This window comes from Oncorhynchus gorbuscha, linkage group LG02 (assembly GCF_021184085.1).
Source record: "Oncorhynchus gorbuscha isolate QuinsamMale2020 ecotype Even-year linkage group LG02, OgorEven_v1.0, whole genome shotgun sequence".
NCBI classification, from domain to species: Eukaryota; Metazoa; Chordata; class Actinopteri; order Salmoniformes; family Salmonidae; genus Oncorhynchus; species Oncorhynchus gorbuscha.
Window position 1 is genome coordinate 95,455,780 of NC_060174.1, and position 24,777 is coordinate 95,480,556.

Below are 24,777 nucleotides of genomic sequence, written 5' to 3' on the forward strand. Positions count from 1 at the left end.
CCGTTAGTGGGGAGACCGGGCTTCTCAGTCTAGAACACCTGCAGTTTTCAACGCCAAATCATCCTCCAAGGCTGAGGAGTGAGAGAGAAATGAAGTCTGTTAAACAAGTGGACCTTCATGTCTATAAGAATGTTACTTCCTCACCATGACCCTTGGTCTGTTTTCCTCGTCTTTCTATTCTGATCTGTAGTCAGGCGTGTAGCTACGGTAGATAGCAGATAATGATTTGTAGTCAGGCGTGTAGCTACGGTAGATAGCAGATGATGATCTGTAGTCAGGCGTGTAGCTACGGTAGATAGCAGATGATGATCTGTAGTCAGGCGTGTAGCTACGGTAGATAGCAGATAATGATTTGTAGTCCTTCTGTAGCTCACTTGGTAGAGCATGGCGCTTCTAACGCCAGGGTAGTGGGTTCGATTCCCAGGACCACCCATACGTAGAATGTATGCACACATGACTGTAAGTCGCTTTGGATAAAAGCGTCTGCTAAATGGCATATATTATTATTATTATTATTATATGTTTATCAATCCATTTTAAATTAAGGCTGTTACGTAACAATATTGTGAAAAGTTCGAGGGGTTTGAATACTTTCTGAAGGCACCGTATGCCGGCAAGCATGCTATGACACCGACATGCATTTCTCTATGTCAGATGGCTACTGCGTCTGCGATACAGATATAGACGTTTAGAAGGAGGGTAATTCGTACATTTTCGACCAGAACAATTTGTATAAAGATAAGCTTACGCGGGGTACCGGGCCATGCAACAGAGTCGCCCAATAGCCAATAAGAATGCAAAGATTTCTACTGGGAGACCGATAGTAAATGCGGCATTTCCCTGGCGCTCCCAGTCGGACTTGTGTTGAGTGGATCACCGCCTAGGTTGGGATAACAGCTACTGACGTCTCCACATATCTTAGTCGATCCGGTTCATCTACGTTCGTCAATTTATGTGTCAATTAGAAACGCATGCAACTTGGTTGGTCAATTTGGGGGAGGATTGCGAGTATTTAGGAAAATAACAATTTCCGTGCCACTGAATTAACCAAAATAACAATCAGGAATGGACGAGAAGTGTTTTACTAAGGAAATCGATTTATGGATCGAACAAATCAACGACTGCAAACAGCTGTCAGAGAGCCAAGTAAAAACGCTTTGCGAAAAGGTAAGGTATACGGAAATACAACTTTCCTATTGTAAAATGTTTGTGTAACATTCGGGGGATGATACTATACATATTGCGCAGTTTGTCGCTATCAGCACTTGCCAAATAGCTTATAACATAATCCTGTCTAGTTTCAAGAGCGGTTATTTATATAGCCAACTTTCTCGTGTAAGTCTGTCTAAAATGTTCGTCAGTCTTTCAGCAACATGTATGCCTTACAAAATATAGAACTATTCGAATGTGGCTGTTTGACCCTTTTATTCTTACCAGACATTCTTAAAATGGCGCCGATGTAAGTAACACACTACATTGCACAACTTCTCATTCTCCTCAGCTGTAAAACTGGTTCAGCATTTCACTGCAGCAATATGCATGGTTTATTTTGAAGAAGCCAAACCCTTACACTCATTCATAGAAACATGTTTGGCACATTTTTGTCAAACCTGTCGGTAGTGGTGGACTAACTTGAAGACCAGTTAAATAATGCAAGTCGCATAATTTGCTTGCATTCGTTACCTGGTTTACTACCAACTCATTCAGACTGTCTCATTTTAGTTATGGGGGGGGGGGGGGGGGGTGTTGGCGTCATACTGTATGTGCTGATGGTATGACTGAGTGTCCTGTGGCAAAATCATTGCGTTTGTCAAAGACATGTCAAGTATTTTCATTTATTTGTTTGATATAGTCAGACCATACACACTTGAATACAGTTGTAAAACAGACGTACACACATCCTGGATTCCCACCCTAACTGAACTGTGGGACACAACTAGGTCAGACTTAACTTTCACTTTATCAAGTCACCTAGGGTTTGAGCAGGGTTTTAACATCAATCTTCATTGATAATCTTTTCACTTGGCTGTTACACTTGTGCATGGTTTTAAATACTTAAAAAAAATAACTAGGTGTGTCTACTCATGTACTCGTTTGACTTGTTTACAAACAGGTGATTCATGTCCTGAAATGATTTGTAGGTTAGAGGCCAGGATTACAGTATGGATGAAAATGGTACTCTGCTAGAATTTCCCATTGCCAAATATTCACCACTAGGCTACAAGGTGTCAGTGATCATATTCTATTATCCTGTGGAGTTCAGTCTCAATGAGTGGTTTTGCCATATACTCAATGGTTTCCATGTTGTTGTAATCAGTATTCTCACATACCCCTGAACATGTGATTGACCAGCTCTTTAAACAGTAGGTATAAGCATAGTAGTGGTGTGGTTATATAGAGCACACATTTGCCCAGTCATGGCTGATGCATCCATCCCCTGTGCATTTTGTTCATGTGTTCAGCAGAATGCGTAGCCAGAGTAAAAATAGCTTTGGATGTGATTGATTCTGTGTTGCATCACTACCACATTGTTGCTGGGCTCTATGACTCAATATAACACTGGTGGAATGACATCTTGCTTGTTTCTGTGACTCAATATAACACTGGTGGGATGGCCTCTGTCTTGGGATACAAATTACAGAAAGGGGCGAAGAGTGATTTACTGATGAACTTCACACTTTGTTTATTCTGTGAAATTATTCTAGGCTAAAGATTTTCTTAGAACTATTGTCTTGTCAATTTTTTTATTACACTATTGAACAATTTCCTGGTCTGGCATGTTTAATTATTTAACATTTTATTTATCTAGGCAAGTTAAGAACAAAGTCTTATTTACAATGACTGCCTGCCAAAAGGCAAAACGCCTCCTGTGAGGACAGGACTGGGATTTAAAATACACTGCTCATAAGAATAAAGGGAACACTAAAATAACATCCTAGATCTGAATGAAATATTCTTATTAAATACTTTTTTCTTTACATAGTTGAATGTGCTGACAACAATCATCCACAAATTATCAATGGAAATCAAATGTATCAACCCATGGAGGTCTGGATTTGGAGTCACACTCAAAATTAAAGTGGAAAACCACACTACAGGCTGATCCAACTTTGATGTAATGTCCTTAAAACAAGTCAATGAGGCTCAGTGTGTGTGACCTCCCTACAACGCCTGGGCATGCTCCTGATGAGGTGGCGGATGGTCTCCTGAGGGATCTCCTTCCAGACCTGGACTAAAGCATCCGCCAACTCCTGGACAGTCTGTGGTGCAACGTGGCGTTGGTGGATGGAGCGAGACATGATGTGCTCAATTGGATTCAGGTCTGGGGAACGGGCGGGCCAGTCCATAGCATCAATGCCTTCCTCTTGCAGGAACTGCACACACACTCCAGCCACATGAGGTCTAGCATTGTCTTGCATTAGGAGGAACCCAGGGCCAACCGCACCAGCATATGGTCTCACAAGGGGTTTGAGGATCTCACCTCGGTACCTAATGGCAGTCAGGCTACCTCTGGCGAGCACATGGAGGGCTGTGCGGCCCCCCAAAGAAATGCCACCCCACACCATGACTGACACACCGCCAAACCGGTCATGCTGGAGGATGTTGCAGGCAGCAGAACGTTCTCCACGGCGTCTCCAGACTCTCACAACTGTCACGTGCTCAGTGTGAACCTGCTTTCATCTGTGAAGAGCACAGGGCGCCAGTGGCTAATTTGCCAATCTTGGTGTTCTCTGGCAAATGCCAAACGTCCTGCACGATGTTGGGCTGTAAGCACAACCCCCACCTGTGGATGTAGGGCCCTCATTACCACCCTCATGGAGTCTGTTTCTGACCGTTTGAGCAGACACATGCACATTTGTGGCCTGCTGGAGGTCATTTTGCAGGGCTCTGGCAGTGCTCCTCCTTGCACAAAGGCGGAGGTAGCCTCCACGTCTCCTGATAGCGCCTCCATGCTCTGGACACTACGCTGACAGACACAGCAAACCTTCTTGTCACAGCTCGCATTGATGTGCCATCTTGGATGAGCTGCACTACCTGAGCCACTTGTGTGGGTTGTAGACTCCGTCTCATGCTACCACTAGAGTGAAAGCACCGCCAGCATTCAAAAGTGACCAAAACATCATCCAGGAAGCATAGGAACTGAGAAGTGTTCTGTAGTCACCACCTGCAGAACCACTCCTTTATTGGGGCTGTCTTGCTAATTGCCTATAATTTCCACCTGTTGTCTATTCCATTTGCACAACAGTATGTGAAATGTATTGTCAATCAGTGTTGCTTCCTAAGTGGGACAGTTTGATTTCACAGAAGTGTGATTGACTTGGAGTTACATTGTGTTGTTTAAGTGTTACTTTTATTTACAAAAAAATATATAGGACAAAACACATCCCAACACTACATAAAGAGAGGCCTAAGACGACTACACATGGCAGCAGCACAACATGGTAGCCGCACAAAACATGGTACAAACATTAAAGGCCACAGACAACAGCACAAAGGGCAAGAAGGTTGAAACGTAAGTATATCATGCAAAGTGTCCATGATTTGAGTCTGAATGAAGAGATTGAGTTAAAAAGGTCCAGTTGAGTTTTTTTATTTTTTATTTCACCTTTATTTAACCAGGTAGGCTAGTTGAGAACAAGTTCTCATTTACAACTGCGACCTGGCCAAGATAAAGCATAGCAGTGTGAACAGACAACAACAGAGTTACATGGAGTAAACAATATACAAGTCAATAACACAGTAGAAAGTAAGAGTCTATATACATTGTGTGCAAAAGGCATGAGGAGGTAGGTGAATAATTACAATTTTGCAGATAAACACTGGAGTGATAAATGATCAGATGGTCATGTGCAGGTAAAGATACTGGTGAGCAGAAAAGTAAATAAATAAAAACAGTATGGGGATGAGGTAGATTGGGTGGGCTATTTAGAGATGGACTATGTACAGCCTCAGAGATCGGTTAGCTGCTCAGATAGCAGATGTTTGAAGCTAGTAAGGGGAGATAAGTCTCCAACTTCAGCGATTTTTGCAATTCGTTCCAGTCACAGGAAGCAGAGAACTGGAAGGAAAGGCGGCCAAATGAGGTGTTGGCTTTAGGGATGATCAGTGAGATACACCTGCTGGAGCTCGTGCTACAGGTGGGTGTTGCCATAGTGACCAGAGAACTGCGATAAGGCTGTAGATGACCTGGAGCCAGTGGGTCTGGCGACGAATATGTAGCGAGGGCCAGCCGACTAGAGCATACAGGTCGCAGTGGTGGGTGGTATAAGGTGCTTTAGTAACAAAACGGATGGCACTGTGAAACTGCATTCAGTTTGCCGAGTAGAGTATTGGAAGCTGTTTTGTTGCAGCTTGTTCATCGCTAGCTGCAGCGAACTGAAAAGGGGAGTGACCCAGGGATGTGTGCTTTAGGAACCTTAAACAGAATGTGACTGGCAGAACAGGTATTGTATTTGGAGGATGAGGGCTGCAGTAGATATCTCAGATAGGGGGGAGTGAGCTTAAGAGGGTTTTATAAATAAGCATAAACCACTGGGTCTTGCGACGGGTATACAGAGATGACCAGTTTAGAGGCGTATAGAGTGCAGTGAGATGTCTTATAAGGAGTGTTGGTGGCAAATCTGATGGCCTACTGGTATAGAACATCTAGCCCCTCAAGAGCACCCTTAGCTGCTGATTTTATAAATTGTCTCTGTAATCTAGTATGGGTAGGATGGTCATCTGAATCAGGGTTAGTTTGGCAGCTGTGGTGAAAGAGGAGCGTTTACGATAGAGGAACCCAAGTCTATGTAACTTTACCCTGCAGCATTGATATGTTCTGAGAGAAGGACCATGTACTGTCTAGCCATACTCCCAAGTAGTTGTATCAGGTGACTACCTAAAGCTCTAAATCCTTAGAGGTAGTAATCACACCTGTGGGTAGAGGGGCATTCTTCTTACCAAACCACATGATCTTAGTTTTGGAGGTGTTCAGAGCAAGGTTAAGGGCAGATAAAGCTTGTTGGACATTAAGAAAAGTTTGTTGTAAAGCATTTAACACATCCGGCGGGGCCACCAGTATAAGACTGTATCATCTGCATATAAATGGATTAGAGCGCTTCCTACTGCCTGAGCTATGTTGATGTAAATTAAGAGCGTGGGGCATAGAAATGAGCCTTGGGGTACTCCCTTGGTGACAGGCAGTGTCTGAGATATTCTGACTTTATTCACTGCACTCTTTGGGAGGGGTAGTTAGCAAACCAGGCCAAAGACCCTTCAGAGACCCCAATACTCCTTAGCTGACCCACAAGAATGGAATGGTCTACCGTATTAAAAGCTTAAGGCAAGTCAATAAAAATAGCAGTACAAAATTGCTTTGACTAGAGGGCAATGCTAACATAATTTAGGAACTTTTTAAATTTGCATTGACACATCCATAACCTGCGTGGAACCCAGATTGTGTACCACAGAGAATACTACAGACATCAAGAAAGCCAGTTGATTATTGACAAGTATTTCCAACACTTGATAAACAGGGAAAATTGAAATGGGCCAAAAACAGTTAGGATCAGCTTGATCTCCCCCTTTTTAAATAAAGGACTCCCATGGCTGCCTTCCAAGTAATGGGAACCTCCCCAGAGAGGCGCGACAGGCTTGGCGACGATAAGGTCAGCAACCTTAATGAAGGGTCTAAACCATCTGACACAGATGTTTTTGGGGGTCAAGTTTAAGGATCTCATTTAGCACTTCGGACTCAGTGACTGCCCGCCAGGAGAAACTCTGTAGCGTGGCAGGGGATAAAGAGGGAGGAGCATCAGGGCTAGTTGCATTAGAAGGGGTGTGAGATGAGGAAATATTGGACGGGCAATGCGGCATGGCAAAGTCAAATAGGAATCCTGACTTAATGAAGTGGTGATTAAAGAGCTCAGCCATGTGCTCCTTGTCCGTAACAACCACATCAACATTTAAGGGACATGGGCAGCTGTGAGGAGGGTTTATTCTCCAGGGCTTTAACCGTTTTCCATAACCAAGATTCATTGTAGAAAATCCCAGTTAGCTACCTAACGTTGCTAGCAAGTCTCTGTTCAGTTTTTTTTTCCCACATGGAAAAGGTCATTAGCTAGTTATACTTCTTTATTTCCGGCGTATGGTACTTTCGACATGTACATATCTGACATTAATTAGTGTGCCACCTAGTGTCATATTTTTGCTCAATTACTATTCTATTTTTAGTTGTTTAAAAAAAAAAATACTACTCTTTGTATTCACTTTTTGTATTGTCAAAAGGTGAACCTGTAAGTAAGCATTTCATTGCTCTGTGTATGACGAATTAACAAACTTGAACTTGAGTTTTTTTTATCTGATGCCAGCAAGGCACATCTTTAGGTACTGTTATGAGGGGTGAGGCATTTACGTCATCCATTCAATATAGACATGTCGAGATCAGTTGTTTTAGGTTACTGATGAAAGATCTGTCTTCTGAGGTTCTACCATATTGTAAGCTGTAATGACTCTGTTGTATACTATGTTTACCAATGTTCTAAGTCCCACTGACCTACAATAGTTTGCCGGGTTCTGGCTCTTATCTGATTCTTTTAATTTGTAATTGCCACTCAAATTAATTTGGAAAAATATCAGGTTTGTTTCATATGCCTTGGTCGCACTGTTTCTCTCCTCAATCTGCCAGTGTCTCTCCCCTGCTTTCTCAAGGCGTTGCTGCCTGGAGCAGAGATCTCTCGTTCATCTCTGACCCACACACAGTGACACAGCCCTGCTCTACTCTATGCCTGCTACTCTCCAAATGGGATTCATGCTCTAAAAGCTCCTTATACCACTCAACTCCCAGTGTAGTTCTGCCAACAATTTATTATCCCAGCCAGACACCTCAAGGAGCATCTCTACTGATTAAAAAAAATATATATTTTCTGTCCCTTGAATGGTCTGGAGGCGGGTCTAGGCATATGTTTCCACTTTGTTTAACCTATAACTTTTTTCAAAGACTAACACTGATGCTTTTTGTGGGGGGGGGGGGGATTGCATTGGCAACAAATATAGCTCTGCATGCAATCAGGTGCATTCTATAACAGTAGTGGACTTTTCTGCTATAATATTATCTGCTTTGCCCCAGCAGGCCTTGTTGTTGTTGTTGTTAGAGCGGGCCTTGTTGTTGTTCTTAGAGCATCCCTTCACAGTCCACTGGTTTCTAGGAACTGCTTTGCCATTCAACTAGTTTGCCAAATGTCATTGGTCTATTTATTTTCTTGGGGAGGTTATGGGTGGGAAGGGAGGCTCTCAAATGTTTTGCAATGTAGCCTACAACATAGACTTATGTTGGTTTTGTCTAGGGTAAGGAGAAACTTTGCCTAATTGTGTGGTTTTGTCCAGGCGAAGGAAATTTTGACCAAGGAATCCAACGTGCAGGAGGTCCGATGTCCTGTTACGGTGTGTGGAGACGTCCACGGCCAGTTCCACGACCTCATGGAGCTCTTCAGAATCGGAGGAAAGTCTCCAGACACAAACTACCTGTTCATGGGAGACTACGTGGACCGAGGCTACTACTCTGTAGAAACTGTCACACTACTTGTAGCACTTAAGGCAAGTATTGTTATCGTACACTTGGAATTTTTGAATGACCATTCATATTTGAACTTGCCCTACGAGAGCGCTCAATGATCATTTACACCGGGCTCTGTGATGCTAAAGTAATATAATGCTAAGACACTCAATTCAGAATGCTCTAGTAGGCTATTCATTCAACAGTGCTGTTTAGTAATCCCCTATATTTTGAACATTGATCACAGGTTAGGTACCGTGAACGCATCACAATCCTTCGGGGGAACCACGAAAGCAGACAGATCACACAGGTGTACGGCTTCTATGACGAGTGCTTAAGGAAGTACGGCAATGCAAACGTATGGAAATACTTCACAGACCTCTTCGATTACCTTCCTCTCACGGCCTTGGTAGATACTCAGGTAAGAGGTGTTTATGTTTTAAGTATCCTATGTCTGTTATTACGGGGCTATCACTCTGTTATTAGTGTGCCTGTGCAGGAGTCTCGTTGTTGAACCTGGTCTGAGTGGAATGGCAACCATGTATTGTGCTAAAACGGTTGAGTGCACGTTGGTAAACTAGGTCCTTGTTGTCATTTTGAGGTTTCACACATATATAATCCATATGATGTTGAATCTGCAGTGCTTTAACTGTATGCTGTAAATAAAAATTAACTTAAGGGTATGTATCTTATGTCTCAGTCAACTGTTACGCAGAGTCAGAACCAATATTTAAATTATCATGTGACATGTTCTGTTTTCTTTCCCTTCTAAGATATTCTGTCTTCACGGAGGCCTGTCTCCGTCCATAGACACGTTGGATCACATCCGAGCGCTGGACCGTTTGCAGGAAGTGCCACACGAGGTACATGGCTCAACAACTCTGCTTCTGAGCATACTCTGCTGTCTCATTGCTGCTAGTTAGAAGTAACTTTTAGGTACAGGTCTAGGATAAGTTTGTCTGCTCCTAAGCTTAACTTCAACCATTTTGTCAAAACAACACAACTGACCATATTGACATTCGATCTTACCCTGTTATTGCCTCCCCTGCTCTGTGACCTTATTCACCATATAGATCTTTATCCATATCTTTATTACTATGCTGCTTCCACAGGGCCCCATGTGTGACCTGCTGTGGTCAGACCCAGATGACCGTGGGGGCTGGGGCATCTCCCCCAGGGGGGCCGGCTACACCTTTGGCCAGGATATATCCGAGACATTTAACCATGCCAACCGCCTTACCCTGGTCTCCAGAGCTCACCAGCTGGTTATGGAGGTAAGCTGTCTGTCGCTGGTTCGCCATGCTTGAAATCTGAAAGGTGATCATAAAGTGAAATATGAAAGCATTAAGTTAGCCACCTCATTCAGGTTGATGCACATGTACTATAAAATGTTATGTCTGTATGACTGTCTCAGATTTCTGATTCACAACTACACTGTCCTACTGTTTTTCTTATATTTTTTTCTATAGGGTTACAACTGGTGCCATGAGCGAAACGTGGTAACTATATTCAGTGCACCAAATTACTGTTACCGTTGTGGTAACCAGGCATCTATCATGGAACTCGACGACACCCTGAAATACTCCTTGTAAGCATATTGATTACCGTTCCATGAATGGCAAACTGTCCTCAGTTTGTTGCTTTACCAGCAAGGTCCTCTAGTTCTGGAGGAGGAAGTAAAAGAGCATCTGTTAAATGACCTAAATGTAATGATCCATCAACTATCAACAGGATTTTAGATTAAAAATTAGATGTTTGTTTGTTTTCCAGCCTGCAGTTTGACCCTGCGCCTCGTAGAGGGGAACCCCATGTCACCCGTCGCACCCCGGACTACTTCCTGTAAAACCTCACCACTTGTACAGGATTGCCATGATTTATGAAAGTACCTTCAGCATCCAAACCCATGGGAGAGGGGGCCAGGGTCGGGCGACACAGCAAAACATCAATGTACATAATTGTATTCACACCACTATTTAAGCATTCACAAAACATCTGTACATGGACCAAAAAGTGTTAAAAATTCTCCAAGGACTCCAATTCCTTACTCCTCTAGCTCTACTCCCCCGTTTCCATTCTCAAGGTTAGTGTAACGGATGTGAAACGCCTAGCTTAGTTAGCGGGGCGCGCTAAATATCGTTTCAATCGGTGACGTCACTTGCTCTGAGACCTTGAAGTAGTAGTTCCCTTTGCTTTGCAAGGGCCGCTGCTTTTGTGGAGCGATGGGTAACGATGCTTCGTGGGTGACTGTTGTTGATGTGTGCAGAGGGTCCCTGGTTCGCACCCGGGTATGGGCGAGGGGACGGTCTTAAGTTATACTGTTAGCACAGTAACCAAGTTTTGTTAATTGAAACATTTTCAATCCAATGCACCGATGCTGATTTTGTGAATCTGCACCTTTTTCAGTATTTATTTATTTATTTTTAAACCTGTTTGCACTAAAAAAAAGGTTTAATGTCCAATGGAGATGTTATCTATCAAATCACCAGGCAGGTCAAAACTCTGAAATTTTAGGCAGCCTTTTCTAATGGCTCTTACACTAAAAATGGCATTATCATTTATTACAACCTCATAGTGTGAAAATGTATATAAAGCACAGGAAAATCACTTTTGACCGGACTGGGCCTTTGTGTTTTTACAAGTCAGAAGATGGCTGTTAAACTCTATGAAGAGTTTTTTTTTTTGTCTTAAAAATAAATAAATCTAGTCACCAGGTTTTTGCTGGGTTAAACATATGCCCTTCCAATTGTGTGTGTGTGGGCAGACAGATCAAGAAATTCCATTGGAAACAGTCACACACTAAATCATGAGGAGTGAGTTTGTATTGAGGGATCCTGTTGAATAAAGAAACAAGTTGCTCCTTGACTTGTTGCTCCTTGATTTGTGCCGTGTTTACTCAATTGATTTTATGGCTTTTATTTTTTTTATTTCACCTTTATTTAACCAGGTAGGCTAGTTGAGAACAAGTTCTCATTTGCAACTGCGACCTGGCCAAGATAAAGCATAGCAGTGTGAACAGACAACACAGAGTTACACATGGAGTAAACAATTAGCAAGTCAATAACACAGTAGAGAAAAAAGGGGGAGTCTATATACAATGTGTGCAAAAGGCATGAGGAGGTAGGCGAATAATTACACTTTTGCAGATTAACACGAGTGATAAATGATCAGATGGTCATGTACAGGTAGAGATATTGGTGTGCAAAAGAGCAGAAAAATAAATAAAAACAGTATGGTATGGGGATGAGGTAGGTGAAAATTGGTGTGCTATTTATCAATAGACTATGTAAAGCTGCAGCGATCGGTTAGCTGCTCAGATAGCTGATGTTTGAAGTTGGTGAGGGAGATAAAAGTCTCCAGCTTCAGCGATTTTTGCAGTTCGTTCCAGTCACAGGCAGCAGAGTACTGGAACGAAAGGCGGCCAAATCTGACATTGCTGATGGACTTGATGACGAATGATTCTGTTACTCAAGTGATGGCAAAATATGCTGACAAAACAAACTGATTGTTGATGAAAAAGCTTCCATGGATGCTGAGGATATTTTGTTTCTTCATTACGTCCCTTCTCATTTTCACATAGCTAAGCAATAACTGCACTGATTATTTTAATAGTACTGTAGGGATAAATACTTCGGATCCAACAACCAGTAAACCACTGCTAATTTCCCAAACGTGTAATTGTTGATAGGTGTCGAAATGTAACATGGAAATACACAAATTATGGCGAAAGAGTGCCATCTAATGGGAGGACTCGAAGCTACAACCCGGAATGTGTGTCAAGGTAAAGATTTGGCGCTACATGCGATAGATGGAAAGCAGTGGTGGAAAAAGTAGCTTATCACTTGAGAGAATGACTCAAGTGAAAGTCACTCAGTAAAACAGTATTTGGCTTTAAATATAGGTTTCTAATCGTTTATATTAAGCAAACCAGACGGCACTAATTTCTTATTTTTGTTTACATTTACGGCTAGCCTGTGGCGATCTCTCACTCTCAGACAATTTTATAAAATAAAAAGCATGTGTTTAGTGAGTCCGCCAGATCAGAGGCAGTAGGGAGGACTAGGGATGTTTTATTGATTAAATGAAAACCTTTTACAATTTCTGTCATGCTACGCATTCAAAATGTAACGAGTACTTTTGGGTGTCAGGAAAAAAATACCTTATTTTCTTTAGGTATATAATGTAGAAGTTGTAAAAAAAATATAAATGGTGAAGTACAGATACTTTCCATCAATGCTGTAAGGTACCTACTGTTAAAATAAGGTTCCAAAAAAGGGTAACAGTGATTGATTAACCCCATCACTGACATGGGGTTAAAAAACATATTAACGTATTTTCTACTTGGCAAACAAAAGGACTGCACAAAGAGTGACACAATTACGCTGATTTGTTTTATTACGCTGGGACCATTGACAGCCTACAGCATTAAAGAGTAACATGCGCATATATCATTTTATACATTTTGGACGCAAAAATGTACAGAAATTTAACGTTACAGGATATTAACATATTAGCATAAAACTAGATACTGGGTGAAATTCTGTTTTAATGTAGCTAAATGGGGAAAATCACTCCTAATGTACAGGCATATCACAAGACTACTTACTTATTTGCTTCCCCACATTTGACAAAGCGAAAGCTTAGCTGGCTGGCCATCTAATATAGGTCCACTGGCTGCCTGTGCTTCGATCTGGCCCTGTTGACGTTTAAAAAATCATTATCTGAATTTGCTTTAAAACGTTCATAGTAAGTAACGGACATTTAAATATGATGTAGTTATGTCTTTGTGAAATAATGGGTGTTTTGAACGTATTATTCGTATGTCTAGCTAAATGGAAATAGGTTGAATATGATTGCTAGTAAGACGGGGCCTTGCTGACAAAGCTGAGTTAGCTAGCCGCGTTAGCTTCGTTTCCTGGCTGTCGTTCGCAGTAACCGTTAGTTACTGTTACCAAAAAGTATTATTGTTAAATGTTACGCGTAACGCTAGCTAGCGTTGAGTCAATCTTATTTCAGCATTGGACTGCTTCAGACTCCCTTTTTGTTGACAGTTGCCCAGACTGTAACGTTAGCTGGAATCGAGGTTAGCTCATGTAATATTCAACCTATACTAATGGATAGCTAGTAGGTTAGTGCGTGAACTGGTAGTTAGCGAATTAGCTTGCTACCGTTTGCTAGCTAAGTAACCTGTCTACCATGCCATGTAAGATTTTGAAACATGTTAAGTGTTTCGGTAACGTTAGGTACCGACTGGCGTTAAGATACTTCGCTAGTAGCTAACAGCATCCACGGAAATGGCCTTCTAGCTAACATTAGCTAGCCACCTTAACTAATGTCGCTAACGTCAGCTAATTGTTAGGTACTTGGTTTGTTAGCCAAGTAGTTCTCTGTGTCACCTAGCGATATAAAATGTACTTTATGGCCCCCGATATTAGTCATCACTCTGCTCGGTAACGTTCAAGTCTGAAGCTGACAACCGTTTTCCTATTATTTTGCAGATGCCAACAATTAAACTGCAAAGTTCAGATGGCGAGATCTTTGAGGTGGATGTGGAAATAGCAAAGCAGTCTGTGACAATAAAGACAATGCTGGAAGGTATGTAGCTAGCTATGCACTCTGTAGTTATGCGTTTGTAACATGAGGTTGAACATCATTGACGTAGCATAAATAGCTATCAGTAGTTCAGACGGTAAAATACATTTATCAAAACTGTCTCGCAGCATCTGTGTGCACTTGTCTAATGGTTGTCTTTGACAGATTTGGGTATGGATGATGAAGGAGATGATGATCCAGTCCCCCTCCCGAATGTGAATGCGGCTATCCTCAAGAAGGTAAGTGGAGTGGACACACTGTCACACATCCCATATTTGGTGCAATGGACTGGGGGACAGGTAAACTGTGTGGAGATGGCCATGGAGAACCTTAGTAAAGTGCCTGCTTCCAACCAGAGCTTGCTTTATTATCAATAATTCCATTCTCTGTTGTATTGTACATTAATTCTATTCATAGTGGTACAATTCAGTTGAACCCAAACCAGGCTTGGCTTTTCTCCAAGAAGTGCAACATTTTGGCACAATTAGAAACTGATAAAAGTTAAACTTGTAGACCGAAGGATGGTCTCAAACCTGTAACAGAGATCCTTACCTATGTGGGAGGCACTGTGAGAGTCCACGCTGATGGTAGGGATTAACACCACAGTCCAGTGTTCATGTGGCCATGGATGATTTGAAGAGTATAACATAACAAAAGCACCTCTCATAATCACGATAAACAAAATGGTGGGATTGTCTGCATCAGGTTTTTCGTCCATCCAACCAGTGCTAGTTGGATTAATACTGTGTGAAGGGTTGTAGGATTAAAGTTTACTTTACTTATTTCCTCCCTGCCAAATTGTACAATGTCTTGTGTATGCGTCTCTCCAACTGAGAGACAAGCTGCTTTGTTCAGCAACTGTATCCATGTAATTAATGGATCTAATTTTGTTTGGGGGAATTACATTTTGTTTGAGGAAGTGTGTTTGCATAGTTAGACCACTTACATGTCCTGCCTGGCTTGTGGTGAAACTTGAAGTTCAAGTAAAATGGAAAACCAATCTTGATGGCTGTCAGTTTGGCACTTACACCTGTAGAATAGCATTTCTATCTCTGCCAGAAGCATGAAGCTCCAAACAGAAACTTTCCTGTGTGCTCTGTGACCTCCTTCCTCGACTTAGGCCTTTTGAAACGGGACTGAATGGAAGGAGGACGCATGGCATGTCTGACTGTTGATTCTCTCAGTGTGCTTGGACTAGTTGTTGTTCACTTTCCTCCCTACAGGTTATCCAGTGGTGCACCCATCACAAAGATGATCCCCCTCCCCCCGAGGATGACGAGAACAAGGAGAAAAGGACGGATGACATACCCGTCTGGGACCAGGAGTTCCTCAAAGTGGACCAAGGGACCCTCTTCGAACTTATTCTAGTGTGTACATGCCGCCTCCCACTCACAGGTAGCCTAGTGGTTAAGAGTGTTGGGCCAGTAACCAAGAAGTTGCTGGTTGGAATCCCCGAGCCGGCAAGGTGGAAAAGTCTGCTGTTCTGCCCTTGCACAAGGCAGTTAACCCCCAACCACAACAACTGCTCCCCGGGTGCCCGATGTCGATTAAGGCAGCCCCCCACACCTCGGATTCAGAGGGGTTGGGTTAAATGCGGACGACACATTTCGGTTGAATGTATTCATTTGTGCAACTGACTAGATAACCCCTTTCCCACTCACAGAAAGAGTTTGACACCTGCCCACTTACAAGGAGGTAGTGTCTCAGATCTTGAATTTAATTTAGGCAATGGTTAGCTCGATGAACATACTGTTGTACAGCACTAGTGAAGTGTTTTGAGTGACAAGTAGGTGCTTAATAACATGTTATAATTAGAGGGCCTATAATTACTAAAGGGTCTTACACACAGGGAGTCAATAACACCGGTGACGCCGCCCAGTTTATAAAGCATCAAACTTTGGTGGTACAAGTAGTGGCTGTTATACCTCTGGATTATCCCAAAAAAACAACCCAGAAAAAGGCATCCAGCCCCTGTAATTTGATTGGTCAATGAGGGGAGCCAAAAGTAACATTTTTGTATTTATTTTTTACCTTGAGCGTCCAATAAATTCCCTATGTGGGCGACAGGTGAAGCCCCTACCTGTGGTAGTGTCAAGGTGCTTATCTGCCACCGGCTTTGCATTGAAACATATGGAGGCGGCTGCGTTTTCTTTTCCTATCTATATGCAGCTCAGGAAGTCCGGTATGTGTATTACATGAAACAAGCACACTTAATGACTTGGTTATTTTGCAGGAATTGTGCAAAACATTTTTGTAGTGCTGGGGGCTTTTAGGATCTGTGACACAAGTATATCATTTGAGCAGCAGGTTTGACCCATTTCCTGAAACCTGTTTACATAGCCTAAGCTTAGGGCTGAAATAGTTCACGTGGAAGCCAGGCATGTCAAAGCATTTGCAGTTGCTTTCATTCAACCTCATTCTCCTTTAATTTTATCTTATTTTATGTTTAGGCTGCAAACTATTTAGACATCAAAGGACTGCTAGATGTCACCTGCAAGACGGTGGCCAACATGATCAAAGGAAAGACCCCAGAGGAGATCAGGAAGACGTTCAACATCAAAAATGACTTCACAGAAGAAGAGGAAGCCCAGGTAATAAGACCTTCTGTGGTTCTCAGGACTCCTCCCGAATGGCACTCTATTCTCTACCAGTGGTACCCCTTCAAACATTCAACCTCAAGCTGCGTACCCCCTCTAGCACCAGGGTCAGCACACTCTCAAATGTTGTTTTTTGCCGTCACTGCCATACACACACTATACGATAAATTTTTTAAAACATAACGAGTGTGAGTTTTTGTCACAACCCGGCTTGTGGGAAGTGACAAAAGAGCTCTTATAGGACCAGGACACAAATAACAATATAATCAAAGAGTCTGTCTTAAATAATTTTCCACACAGTCTGTGCCTTGATGTTTTGATGCTAGCGAGGGCCGAGAATCCGCTCTAACATAGGTACGTGGTTGCAAAGGGCATCAGTGTCTTAACAGCGCGATTAGTCAAGGCAAGACACTGAGCGCAGCCCTATCCAGAAGTCTGGTACTGGCTTCTGATTTAAATTATTTTCTTTACTGAACCGCTTGTTGCAATTTCGATGGGGCTCTCTTGTTCAGATATCGGTAAGTGGACTGGAGGCAGGGCATGAAAGGGATAACGAATCCAGTTGTTTGGGTCATCCGTTTCGGGAAAGTACCTGCGTTATTGCGCATCCAGCTCACTCGGGTGCTTCGCTATATCACATTTGACATTGTTCGTAAGGTTGAGTTCATTTGCACGCAAAAAAATCATATATTTATGGAAAGACTTGTGTGTTGTCCTTGTTAATGTAGACATAAAAGAGCTTCCAACTTCTTTATGATAGCCCTACTTTGTTCCGCACATTGAATAAAGTTGCAGAGTCCCTATAATCCTAGATTCAGATCATTCAGACGATAAAAAACATCACCCTGATAGGCCAATGGTGTGAGAAACTCATCATGCAAGCGTTCAGACTAGTAGAAATTATGATCAGTAAAACATTTTTTTTAACCTCATCTCTTGTATGTTGTAAAACAGACCCCACATGGTCGTTGCCCATATCATTGCATGATGCAGAAAATACACGAGAGTTCAGGGGACTTGCTTTATCAAAGTTAACCATTTTCACTGTAGTGTCTAAAACTTTTCAGGCTGTCAGGCATTCCCTTGGCAGCAAGAGCCTCTCGGAGGATGCTGCCGAGTAATAATAATAATAATATATGCCATTTAGCAGACGCTTTTATCCAAAGCGACTTACAGTCATGTGTGCATACATTCTACGTATGGGTGGTCCCGGGGATCGAACCCACTACCCTGGCGTTACAAGCGCCATGCTCTACCAACTGAGCTACACAGGACCACCCAAGTGGCATCTGGAGCAACTGCTTGTTGTCCTGGTTTCCAGAAGAGGATCTCCTCCTTAATTGAACCCCCCCCCATAAACGTACCGGACATACAGTTGAAGTCGGAAGTTTACATAAACCTTAACCAAATACATTTAAACTCAAGTTCTTCACAATTCTTGACATTTAATCCTTGTAAAAATTCCCTGTCTTAGGTAAGTTAGGATCAACACTTTATTTTAAGAATGTGAAATGTCGGAATAATAGTAGAGTGATTTATTTAAGCTTTTATTTCTTACATCACATTCCCAGTGGGTCAGAAGTTTACGTACACTCAATTAGTATTTGCTAGCATTGCCTTTAAATTGTTTAACTTGGGTCAAACATTTTGGGTAGCCTTCCACAAGCTTCCCACAATAAGTTGGGTGAATCTTGGCCCTTCTTGATGTTCCTGGTGTAAACTGGGTCAGGTTTGTAAGGCCTCCTTGCTCGCACATGCTGTTTCAGTTCTGCCCAAATTTTCTATAGGCTTGAGGTCAGGGCTTTGATGGCCACTCCAATACTTTGACTTTGTTTTCCTTAAGCCATTTTGCCACAACTTTGGAAGTATGCTTGAGGTAATTGTCAATTTGGAAGACCCATTTGCGACCAAGCTTTAACTTCCTGACATGTCTTGAGATGTTGCTTCAATATATCCACATAACTTTCCTACCTCATGATGCCATCTATTTTGTGAAGTGCACCAGTCCCTCCTGCAGCAAAGCACCCCCACAACATGTTGCTGCCACCCCCGTGCTTCACGGTTGGGATGGTGTTCTTCGGCTTGCAAGCATCCCCCTTTTTCCTCCAAACATAACTATGGTCATTCTGGCCAAACAGTTCTATTTTTGTTTCATCAGACCAGAGGACATTTCTCCAAAAAGTACGATCTTTGTCCCCATTTGCAGTTGCAAACTGTCGTCTGGCTTTTCTATGGCGGTTTTTGAGCAGTGGCTTCTTCCTTGCTGAGCGGCCTTTCAGGTTATGTTGATATTGTACCCGTTTCCTCCAGCATCTTCACAAAGTCCTTTTGCTGTTCTTCTGGGATTGATTTGCACTTTTCGCACCAAATTATGTTCTTCTCTAGGAGACAGAATGCGTCTCTTTCCTGAGCGGTATGACGGTGGCGTGGTCCCATGGTGTTTATACTTGCGTACTATTGTTTGTACAGATGAACGTGGTACCTTCAGGCGTTAGGAAATCGCTCCCACGGATGAACCAGACTTGTGGAGGTCTAGAATTTGTTGGCTGATTTCTTTTGATTTTCCCATGTCAAGCAAAGAGGCACTGAGTTTGAAGGTAGGCCTTGAAATACATCCACAGGTACACCTCCAATTGACTCTAATGATGTCAATTAGCCTATCAAAAGCTTCTAAAGACATGACATCATTTAAAGGCACAGTCAACTTAGTGTATATAGTATACTTCTGGCCCACTGGAATTGTGATAGTGAATTATAAGTGGAATAATCTGTCTGTAAACAATTGTTCTAAAAATTACTTGTCATGCACAAAGTAGATGTCCTAACCGACTTTCCAAAACTATAGTTTGTTAACAAGAAATTTGTGGAGTGGTTGAAAAACAAGTTTTAATGACTCCAACCTAAGTGTATGTAAACTTCCGACTTCAACTGTACATTTGTGGCCAAAAGTTTTGAGAATGATACAAATATTAATTTTCAAAGTCTGCTGCCTCAGTTTGTATGGCGGCAATTTGCATATACTCCAGAATGTTATGAAGATTGATCAGATGAATTGCAATTAATTGCAAAATCCCTATTTGCCATGCAAACGAAATGAATCCCCCAAAAAAACATTTCCACTGCATTTCAGCCCTGCCGCAAAAAGACCAGCTGACATGTCAGTGATTCTCTCGTTAACACAGGTGTGAGTGTTGACGAGGACAAGGCTGGAGATCACTCTGTCATGCTTATTGAGTTTGAATAACAGGCTGGAAGCTTCAAAAGGAGGGTGGTGCTTGGAATCATTATTCTTCCTCTGTCAACCATGGTTACCTGCAAGGAAACATGTGCCGTCATCATTGCTTTGCACAAAAAGGGCTTCACAGGCAAGGATATTGCTGCCATTAAGATTGCACCTAAATTAACCATTTATCGGATCATCAAGAACTTCAAGGAGAACGGTTCAATTGTTGTGAAGGCTTCAGGGCGCTCAAGAAGGTCCAGCAAACTTTTGGAGGATGGCTTGTTTCAAGAAGGGCACCAAAGAAGCCACTTCTCTCCAGGAAAAACATCAGGGACATACTGATATTCTGCAAATGTACAGGGATTGGACTGCTAAGGACTGGAGTAAAGTAATTTTCTCTGATGAATCCCCTTTCCGATTGTTTGGGGCATCCTGAAAAAAGCTTGTCCAGAGAAGACAAGGTGAGTGCTACCATCAGTCCTGTGTCATGCCAACAGTAAAGCATCCTGAGACTATTCATGTGTGGGGTTGCTTCTCAGTCAAGGGAGTGGGCTCACTCTCAATTTTGCCTGAGAACACAGCCATGAATAAAGAATGATACCAACACATCCTCCGAGAGCAACTTCTCCCAACCATCCAGGAACAGTTTGGTGACGAACAAAGCCTTTTCCAGCACGGAGCACCTTGCCATACGGTAAAATGATAACTAAGTGGCTCGGGGAACAAAACATTGATATTTTGGGTCCATGGCTAGGATACTCCCCACACGTTAATCCCATTGAGAACTTGTGGTCAATTCTCAAGAGGCGGGTGGACAAACAAAACCCCACAAATTCTGACAAACTCCAAGCATTGATTATGCAAGAATGGGCTCCCATCAGTCAGGATGTGGCCCATAAGTTAATTGACAGCATGCCAGGGCGGATTGCAGAGGTCTTGAAAGAGAAGGGTCAACACTGCAAATATTGACTCTCTGCATCTACTTCATGTAATTGTCAATCCTTTGACACTTATGAAATGCTTGTAATTATACTTCAGTATTCCATAATAACATCTGACAAAAATATCTATAGACACTGAAGCAGCAGACTTTGTGAAAATTAATATTTGTGTCATTCTCAAAACTTTTGGCCACGACTGTATACCAGGAGCTGTGCCAGGCCCGCCACGTCTGTTGACAGATCCAGCTGTAACGCATATAATTCACTGGCTTGTACGCAAAGTAGTAATTGTTTCAAAACATCTCCTGCCATGTCACTGATGAGTCGTGAAACAGTGTTGTTTGATGAAGGAATTGTCTGTATAGGTTTTTGAGGCCTTTTCCTCCATTGTTCCAGCCATATCTGCGGTAGCAGGAATAATGAAGTCCTCCACAATAGTATGGGGCTTGCCTGTCTTAGACACTTGGTAGCTCACTATATGACGTTTCTAGCCCTTTCTAATGAATGGTATCTGTTGCTTTTATACATGTCTTACAACTCGGAAGTCGTCTTTATCCTCACTCAAACTCCCGTGGCTTCATTTTTTAAATGGTATGCTTTGTTTCTGAATGTCTGTGCAAGAGTGGAGGTTTCCAGTGAGAGAGTAACAGTTAATGTGATTGGATGTTAATTATTTTTTGTTATTTCACTGAACACTAGATGGTTTAATTTTATTTTTGGCAGTGAAACGAGGCTACTCAGGCGAGAACCATATGTATAGCCCTGTTGGAAAATATAAATGTACTGTTTGAAAATGTGAGGTATTCATTAAAAAAAATATATAATTTGTGTACCCCAGTTTGGGAATACCTTCTCTATACTAGTCTATACAGTGCCTTACTTTTGATTTGACCAGAGCCCGTAGTGCACTATAAAAGGAATAGGGTGCCATTTGGGTCATAACCTCAGTCCTGAACACAGAGCTCTTGTGATATTATGCATCTGACTTGATGTGACACTCTGTGTTGCCTTTCCATTGTCTCCCCCCTCAGGTACGCAAGGAGAACCAGTGGTGTGAAGAGAAATAGAGGAGGAGTCTTCCAACACTAACACACTGAAAGGATTGTTCTAGTAATTGGTTGCACTGCGTTGTTCATACTTGTTAATATTACATTTAGTCTATTAGTGACAGACCTCCCCCCGTGTACTCATAGCATGACCATTTCCATTCCTTGTATGGTGTGAAATAATAAAATTAGCTATTTCATGTTTTTACACATTTTACTTCACTTTATATTCACGAGTCTGGGTTCTGGGTTTTCGTTCCAATTTCTAGAGTAGCTGCACCGCTCTCCCCGTTTTCAATTGCTATAGTATTTTTTTTAATGAACATGTTTACATCTTCTTTTTGTTCAGTCAACTGAAATGATGGCTCAATACTGAATTTTATAATCGCAGCCTCTTCTGTGCCGTTGTTTTAATGTTATCTTAGGGAGACGGGCGTTAATAGGACATTAGAAGTGGGGGTAAATGTGTGAAATGTCCTGTGGACTGGAAATACTTGTTGAAGTGTCTGTGCCGTCTTTCACACAACTTATGGTATTTACCTATTTGGATTGGAATCTTTAATCAGTTCTGCTCTGAAAATGACATTTAGGATTACTATTCAATTCCAGGAGTAAGTAAATTAATTAAAATGTCTGTCTGCTGTTTTGATTGCTTGTTCATCTGATGTGAAATAGTAAGGAGACTGATCCAGATTTTCAAAATACTTTAATACACAAAACAAAAATGAGTATTACATCGAGAGCAGAAGTTGTTCAATGTGTTAAAAACAAATACAAAAGGTGGACTGTTTAGTACACAACTTTTTCCTATGTGCATTTCTTTATATGAGCTGTGTGGCATCTTATGGACTATCAGCCTATAGTATCTCCAATGGAAGCAGTTTAATGCTTGCAAGCAGTAAATGAACCATTGTTTTTTCACATGTATTTTTGGTACACTAAGGTGGAACATGCACACACTGAAAATGACATCTGTGGTAACTTCAATGAAAGGCAAAGCTAATGCAAAACTCATCCACAAAATGTGTTTTCTCTGAGAAGGAAAATGTAAAAAAAACATGTATTGCTTCAGAAATGGTTGAGAGACTAAAAACTTTTAAAAACCCTTTACATAACATAACATTTTATAGAGGGAATTCAACATTTATAAAACTTTACAACACAATGAAATATGGTACCCATTTGGTCTTTAGTTTACAGAATAGAACGTTCATTCAGTGTGAGGCAGTCCAGAAACTGTTGAATGTATTGTCCCCCTTGATTAAATCTATCTGGCGTTGTCTACATCCATACATTAGTCCCGCGATATCTGACACCACTGGCTCGATTTTTACAGAACCTGGGTGAATGATGCGTCTTGCCATAGAGATCTGGCATTTACAAAATGACAGATTGGCCCAAGGGGGCCACTATAGTAATCAACTAAATTTCCAAACTTTAAACAAGCATATGTCCTGTCCCGTTTGAGCCACAGTCATTACTTTTTAACATTTTATTTTTTACATATATGCATCTCCTTAAGAGCAACACGTTTCCCATTAGAACCTTTAAGCTCGGTCCATTACATACAGCGAAGGATAATTATTACTTAAAAAAAAATAATACACAGAAAATACGTTCTAATTGTCACTACCTGGCGGTGGGACACTAAATCATTCGTGGGGATGACATGTTTACTGTTGCCTTGTTTTTTAGTTATATAACTGCATCCATATGAACAAACACCAAGAATGTTGTAATTCTGTGTGAGAAACCTACATCAAAATAATGTATCTCAAGAATTTAACTGACAAGCAGGAAGTGCTCAGTTGCTAGAGCATGGCGCTTGTAACGCTTGTAACGCCAGGGTAGTGGGTTCGATCCCCGGGACCACCCATACGTAGAATGTATGCACACATGACTGTAAGTCGCTTTGGATAAAAGCGTCTGCTAAATGGCATATATTATATTATTATTATATTACAAATGAATATAACATAGAGATGATTCTCTCCAAGGGGAGACATGTTTACTCAGCGAAAAAATATATCATTTCTACCTTATAGTTTCAACCTTATATCACATTGTTAATCAATATAAATACTATATGTTGGAAAAGGTTCCTTTGACACATCTGAATGTAAGTCTTATGAAAAGGAGGAGCACAGTACTCTGTAAAAATCTTTGGAAAAGGAATCAATTTGACTTGAGGCAGTTTGAATAGAAGCAGTCATCCCTGTACATACAGTACTGCCTTCAGTACAGCAATGTGAAAATGACATGAGCACTTAATAAATCAGTCATGTGTCAGTCAGTCATATTGATGTGAATGTCATCCTTGATCCTCTCCCAGACTCGTAGGCTCCCTTGTTGTTTGGGGATATTTGTGGTGAAGGTCTGTCTCCAGTGTGTTGCTTCCCACTCCAGGTCTGGTCCTGATTGGGTTGGGTTGTGTCTGTGTGTTGGAATGGTGGGAGGCAGTGTGAGAGGGGACAGGGCAGGTGAGGCTGCTGGCTAGTGAGACTTGGGCAGGGTACAGTCATGATGATGATGGATATTGTCGTGCTGTTGGGATGATTCTATTAAAGCTTTGAAAGACAGTTCTGTGGTCGTGGATTTTGAGAGGATAAGGGGTGTGTGTTTGCTGGGCAGGAGGTGCAGGAGGTTGTGCAAGGGGGAAGCAGGCTGAGTGGGGATGCCGTCAACGGGGGAGAGGGGTGAGTCTATAGCGCTTCCATCGGAAGAAGTGGGGCTGGTGCACCATCCTCCTTGAAGGTATCGAATGCACTTCTTTTTCCTCCTAGGAACAGTCAAGAGAGTTATCTGTGAATAAAGCGTGGATGCAAAGTGTCACCAGAATGAACTTTTT

The 24,777-nt window shown here is 41.9% G+C and overlaps 3 protein-coding genes across 14 annotated transcripts in view; 2 read left to right on the forward strand and 1 right to left on the reverse strand.

Annotated features, from left to right (window-relative positions):
- The first annotated feature begins 648 nt into the window (after positions 1-648).
- Positions 649-11,395, forward strand: LOC124013707 (serine/threonine-protein phosphatase 2A catalytic subunit alpha isoform-like). Of its 2 annotated transcripts, none has more exons than XM_046328161.1 (7): positions 649-1,167; positions 8,365-8,574; positions 8,781-8,954; positions 9,307-9,396; positions 9,646-9,807; positions 10,003-10,032; positions 10,304-11,395. In XM_046328161.1, the coding sequence occupies exons 1-7, from the start codon at positions 1,066-1,068 to the stop codon at positions 10,313-10,315; spliced, it is 780 nt and encodes a 259-aa protein (XP_046184117.1). In that variant the 5' UTR covers positions 649-1,065; the 3' UTR covers positions 10,316-11,395. The 2 variants fall into 2 exon arrangements, with proteins under 2 accessions (XP_046184117.1, XP_046184107.1); XM_046328151.1 differs by having other exon boundaries at positions 650-1,167; positions 10,003-10,121.
- A 1,733-nt stretch (positions 11,396-13,128) lies between these two features.
- LOC124013717 (S-phase kinase-associated protein 1) lies at positions 13,129-22,578 on the forward strand. The gene is made up of 6 exons (XM_046328167.1): positions 13,129-13,276; positions 14,029-14,125; positions 14,288-14,361; positions 15,346-15,489; positions 16,573-16,713; positions 21,915-22,578. The coding sequence occupies exons 2-6, from the start codon at positions 14,029-14,031 to the stop codon at positions 21,948-21,950; spliced, it is 492 nt and encodes a 163-aa protein (XP_046184123.1). The 5' UTR covers positions 13,129-13,276; the 3' UTR covers positions 21,951-22,578.
- Positions 22,579-23,892: 1,314 nt separating this feature from the next.
- The window catches only part of LOC124013670 (transcription factor 7-like 2), a 69,269-nt gene continuing 68,384 nt past the window's right edge, over positions 23,893-24,777 (reverse strand). For 4 of the 11 annotated variants that reach the window (XM_046328077.1, XM_046328066.1, XM_046328056.1 and 1 more), the window contains one exon: positions 23,893-24,708. In XM_046328077.1, the coding sequence (XP_046184033.1) occupies positions 24,423-24,708 (286 nt within the window). In that variant the 3' untranslated portion in view covers positions 23,893-24,422. Of the gene's footprint in view, positions 24,732-24,777 lie in introns of all 11 variants that reach the window. The other 7 variants (XM_046328138.1, XM_046328102.1, XM_046328087.1 and 4 more) reach the window with 3 other exon arrangements.